The following is a 5,831-nucleotide window of genomic DNA, read 5'->3' as shown; positions in this document are numbered from 1 at the left end:
TTTTTTTTTTTTTTTTTGTTTTTTTTTTTTTTTTTTTTTTTAAACTATAAAAGAAAAAAGATTTTTACTTTTCCTAACATTCAGGAGAAAAAACATTTTCCAAAATTATACTCCGTTAATTGTATGCTTATGGATGAAATTGTGCAAGTTTAAAAGTCGATATACCAAAATAATAAAATTTTAATAGTCGATGGACCAAATTGAGTATTAACTCCGAGTTCAACTAGTTTCGACTTTTGAGTTATTTAGGGCTAATTCGATTGACCACCGATGTTCTCTTCTTGTTAACATAAATTTTTTAATTTTATATGTACTCGATAGTAAAATAGAAGAAAATTACATAGACTTATGAACGAGCTTTGGTATATACGTTCCAGCTTTAAACATCATGACTCTTCCAACACGTGTTACTCCATTTTGAAGATTCAAACTCGAGATGTTTGAGAGAAATCAAGCTCTTTTCACTTAGATCACATAATGCTTTGCCTTTAAAAAACATGGAATAATGGTTTAAAGCTGTTCAAACAATCACAAGTGGCTAGAGAGTGATTGCCTTTGCACAATTTAGATACCAAAGAAAAATACAAATGCCCAAGCTTTTACAAGAGTGTAGCCATTAACTCCAACATAAACTTAGCTGAGAAGACAAAGTTAAATTCTACATCAAACAGAGATGTCAACATTAGATGATGGTTTAGAGTGTTAGAACAGCTTGGCTTGCTGTTTGGTTCCTGATCTCATCATTGTGCAAAACTCTTCATAGTTGATTCTTCCATCCTGGAGATTTTAAGAGAATTAGCGGAGTTTTTTTTAACAGTTTTTAATTCGTGATGAAGAGATGATAACTTACATGATCTGCATCGACTTCAGATATTATTTCCTTTATAGTTGCTGCATCAGCTATTCCGTGTTCCTTCATAGCAGTCTCGAGTTCATCTCTCGTGATAAATCTACAAAAACGTGGAAGAAAGTTAGAGTCGATTGTTCAGTATTGTGCAGATATAAACATTATCTGCAGCATACACATACCCACTGCTATCTTTATCGAAATACTGAAATGCTTTGTATAGATTTTCTTCTCTTTCTAGCCTGTGCTTGTGCATTGTAGCAGTGATGAATTCGATGTAGTCTATCGAGCCATTCCCATCTACATCAGCCTGCAAGCGTACGAAATTGAAATTACTAACCGTGAAGATCATTTAATCATTTGAATTAGCAACTTTAGTATCCCGAGGTCTATTATATCTTACAGCTTCCATCAACTGCTTAACTTCAGCCTCTGTGAGATTTGCCCCGAGTTGGGCCAATCCCTTCTTCAGTTCTTCGTACGTAATTGTACCACTGTTGTCAGTGTCAATATTTGTAAACATTGCTTTCAGTCCATGAATTTCTTCTTCTGAGAGATTTTCTGCAATAAACTGGAATCCCAGAAGTCACTTCAATCAGCTACGGAGCTCAGAAAACGGAGAAATAACAGTACATACCCACTAACCCATTCTGGACCTAGGAATCTCAGAAAACTTATGTTTTATAGTTGTTCTAAGCTAGCATAGGAGCATACATGTAATTTTAGCTGAGAATATCAGAGACAATTCCAGCATGATAAAAGCCCAGAACCCATCTCAGCATATCATTCATATACCACAGTGAAATGATTGGTTTGTTAAGTGGGGATTTGTGCTTGTATAATCGTTACGGTGAATTATAATTTATAATGACGATGGTCGCTAATTCCTCAGATTACCTTCAGGGCAAGTTTTTTTAGTTTGTTCATTGCTCTGAATTGCTTCATTCTTGAGAGGACAGCGCTATCTAGTGGTCTGTCAGATGCTTCTCCATCTTCTCGCATCCATGGATGCTCTGTCAGCCAGAGAACCAAGAAGTTGATTACAACTCCAGAACATAAGGTCTAAAGATGAATCGAAGATCATATTATATTATGCCACCATAATGGAATTAAAAACGGCAGACCCACGGTCAAGCCAAAAAGACAACTTTTTTTTTGAGTGCTACTAACTCTGTTACAATGCAGTATCTATTCCGCATTCACTAAGGCTCAAAAACCCAAAACCTCCCATATGGGAGTACAACTTGGTGCCACCGTGCCACTAGACCACAACGTCTTGGCACCAAAAAGAGAACTTTTTTGTTGACATATTAACGAGTTTTGTTCTTAATGACTAGTTTCTGCAGCAATAATGGGGTCCCAGGAATGCATGCTAAAATCACTTGCCAGGTTAGTAATTAAACATACCAAGAACCTGGGCAGCAGTAAGGCGTCTCTTCGGGTCCGGGGCTAGCATCCCTCGTACTAGGTCCTTGGCAATGCTCGATATAGAAGGCCAAGGTTTTGTTTGGAAGTCAAGTTCTCCTTTAAGTATAGCATTAAAGATCCCCCGCTCAGTTTCTGCAGAATCATTGTCAAAAACCCGTAAGTCCTAGATACGAGCAAACAAATTATAACCAAAGAGTCGGTTCTTTGAACAAGACTATATAGGTATCCGCATTTACCAGCCCAGAAGGGAGGCACACCACTGAGTAAAATATACAACATAACACCTGCACTCCAAACATCCGCTTCCTTCCCATACTTTCTTCCCAAGACTTCGGGAGCAACATAGTAAGCACTCCCGACTAAATCCTTATACACCCTTCCTGCAAAACGATTCATCACAAAATCACAATATATTATATATAACAAGGAAGGCAACTATCACAACTGATATCACATAACACAACTTGTGCAAAAGATTGGAAATGAAAAACAAACTTGACTGAAGGAAATCTACATTGAATATGAACTAAGTAGATAATCGGACTTTGTTTGAGTACTATAAGTACATCATTCCCGGTTCGATAATTTAATAACTGGAATAGTCCTTTGATTAATGCTAGAAATAAAGGAGTTTTATACAACCCTTCTCTTCGCAAAAAGAGATGAGTCTTCGTGTGTAATATCAGCAAACCGAATATAGCTGAGCAACTGACTCTATAGGAAAGTATTAGATAAATGACTCATTGTGCTTCAATAGGTTGAGAAAGTAGTTATGAACAGATACTGCTGCATTGTAATAGAATCAGTAGTATTCAAAAAATAATAATTAACGTATTAAACTTCAGCGCATACAAAATGCAACCAAGACATTAGTTTTAAGTTCACAGATGGGAATGCATGAATTTTCGAGCAATATAATTACCTTCTTCAATGAACACTGATAAGCCAAAATCAGTAGCCTTCAAGGCAGCATTTTCACTTTTATCAGACAACAAGAAATTCTCGGGCTTCAAATCGCGGTGCATCACGCCCATAAAATGGCAAGTATGAACAACATTTACTATAGACCTGCAAAGAGAGGCAGCAGCCCTTTCGCTATAATGCCCCTTAGCAATAATCCGATCGAAAAGCTCTCCACCAGCACACAACTCCATCACAAGATACACAGAATTAGCATCCTCATAAGCCCCCTTGAACTCCACAATATTAGGCTGCCCACTCAAATGCTGCATAATCTGAACCTCCCTCCTCATATCATCCTTATCCCCCTTAGTCACAAGCTTTTTCTTTGAAATTGACTTGCAGGCATACTGCTTTCCAGTTCTAATCTCAGTACACAGATAGGTAACCCCAAATTGACCCCTACCCAGTTCTTTCCCCAGACTGTAATGTGCCCTAACATCCTCATATGCCTTACCCAGAATTGCATCTGACTTTGAAACTGGTTTTGGGATTGATTGTGGCCTTACAGGCAGTCCAGCTCCCTGCCCAGGTGACTTTGTGTACTCGATGTGAGTCTGATGGCTTCCAGCTTCTGATCTGTGCTTTTCACCATGCTTATGTCTGCTTGTACGGTTACCCATTTCTCTTAGAAAACACAACAAAAGTAGCAAATCAAATGGATTTAGCAACAGCCCAGACTAGGATTTTTACAGATGCTCCTGATTATGACAAAAAGATTTGATTTTTATCAGATATTGACAATGTAATGGATCAACTAAGCTAAAAAAGCTCTGACTTTTTTACTTACCGGAAATTAAAAGAAAAGAAACGGCAGAGCTCCGGTGAGTTGATTCTGAGTTGAAACGCCCAGCTGAATCCTCCAAGAAGTTGTCCGGTTTAGATAGACCGGGCGGACACGGGGATTGGACCTTCCAAGAAATGGGGTGGAGAGAAGAACATCACTCTCTTTCGTCAACGGGAATTTTGGGCTTTTCCTGTTAAGGAAAAATTATTCCGGAAAACACGTTTTTCTTTTATGTTACTCCGTATCAAAGATTTCTTCCTACGCGTTTGATTGTCTGTTGTTTTTTGGTGTTTTTAAGGTAAGTGCCAAAAAAAGGTAATAGCTAATAGTACATATATTGTATTCCAATTATAACATTGAAGTATGTCTTATTTCAACTAAAAGTTTAAGTTATAATTGGATTACGATTTATGTTTATATATTATATATACGCTCAATAATCTTAACCAATTAACTTGACAGATTAACTAAGTGAAAAGTTAGGACTAATATGATAGTATTTGTTAGATTTTCATTATAAATAACACATCACAAGTCAAGATTACTACAAATTAATTGTACCGAGCCCACCTTAATCCCTTGTACTAATGTGGTTGTTCTGAACCAACCAAACCAACCCATCACAGAACAATAAATGCATTCCAATCTCCTAAATATCGTTATCTTGTAATGTAACTATATACCTTGACCTTGATTTAATTTACATGGTCACATCTATAATCACGAGTTTAATAGTAAATCTCAAATACGTTTCAATACGTGACTACGTGCATTATTGTGCACACTGATACTAATGATGTGTTGTGTACGCAGAAACTTCATTTAGTTGAAGCTTTTACATGTGCAGATCGATGTACGGTTGAATTGGAGTTTCTGGGAAGCAACATCATTCATTATCATCCACGAAAAAACCAGACAACACAGAAGTTTCAGTTCGATGATTAGCTTATAGATTGTACTACATCTGTATACAAACACGACTTCCTACATAAAATAACAAACAAATAATAAAAGAAGCCCAACTCAATAAGCACCATGGTCCATGGAGAAGAAAAAACAAGGCCTGTTTAAACAAGCCCAAAAATGTGGGCTGGGCTGTTGTTATTCGGTGTCAAAGTAGCTCATCAAGTCAATGCAATATTATTCCCAAAAGATGAAAAAAGGAAAAAGTCAATGCAATACAATTAGGACAAATTTTACTGTAGAACATGGTCTACAACGGTGTCATTTTTTTTAATCAAAAGAAACGGCACACATTTCGTGTAACTAATTTTGTTTATATAACATAATACAATGCAATACATCAGTTTGAAACATATATACATCAAAATAAAGATAAATCAAACAAAAAAAAGCATTATTATTAACTATTAAGACCATATAACGGTTCACCTACAATACAAGATCAATAACCATCTAATAATGATATAACAATACAATTAATAAGTAAGAAACGAATATATATGTTCAAATAAAGATAGAATCAAATTAGAGGTCTCATTATTATGACTAGTTGTACCTTTCACCTACAAGCACAAACCTCAAACCTCAACAAGGAAAAGAGTTTGGTTAGGAAATAATGGTTGCATCTCTGTCAACCAAAGCCAACACTATGTATGTTCATTGCTACCATAAATGAGCATGATGGACCACCCACGTACGCCCCCCCCCCCCCCCCCCCCCCCCCCCCCCCCCCCCCCCCCCCCCCCCCCCCCCCCCCCCCCCCCCCCCCCCCCCCCCCCCCCCCCCCCCCCCCCCCCCCCCCCCCCCCCCCCCCCCCCCCCCCCCCCCCCCCCCCCCCCCCCCCCC

General features: G+C 38.0%; 1 protein-coding gene across 1 annotated transcript; it reads right to left on the bottom strand.

The window, feature by feature from the left end:
* Positions 1-439: 439 nt before the first annotated feature.
* On the bottom strand, positions 440-4,236 carry LOC116019796 (calcium-dependent protein kinase 33-like). The gene is made up of 9 exons (XM_031260130.1): positions 4,026-4,236; positions 3,198-3,936; positions 2,512-2,655; positions 2,255-2,407; positions 1,745-1,860; positions 1,251-1,418; positions 1,030-1,157; positions 851-950; positions 440-777 (listed from the first exon to the last, which is right to left on the bottom strand). Exons 2-9 carry the CDS (start codon positions 3,856-3,858, stop codon positions 703-705), a joined length of 1,545 nt encoding a protein of 514 aa, XP_031115990.1. The 5' UTR covers positions 3,859-3,936; positions 4,026-4,236; the 3' UTR covers positions 440-702.
* Between the last annotated feature and the right edge of the window lie 1,595 nt (positions 4,237-5,831).

This window comes from Ipomoea triloba, chromosome 5, assembly GCF_003576645.1.
Source record: "Ipomoea triloba cultivar NCNSP0323 chromosome 5, ASM357664v1".
Classification (NCBI taxonomy): Eukaryota; Viridiplantae; Streptophyta; class Magnoliopsida; order Solanales; family Convolvulaceae; genus Ipomoea; species Ipomoea triloba.
Note: the sequence above shows the minus strand (reverse complement) of the source record. Positions and strands in the feature narration are given on the sequence as shown.

Coding starts and splice junctions, on each gene's coding strand:
- LOC116019796 (XM_031260130.1), bottom strand. CDS start 3,858: ATGGGTAACCGTACAAGCAGACATAAGCATGGTGAAAAGCACAGATCA. Junction 2,408..2,511: donor TGTGCCTCCCTTCTGGGCTG/GTAAATGCGGAT, acceptor ATGATTCTGCAG/AAACTGAGCGGGGGATCTTT. Junction 1,419..1,744: donor TAAAAAAACTTGCCCTGAAG/GTAATCTGAGGA, acceptor CTGGGATTCCAG/TTTATTGCAGAAAATCTCTC.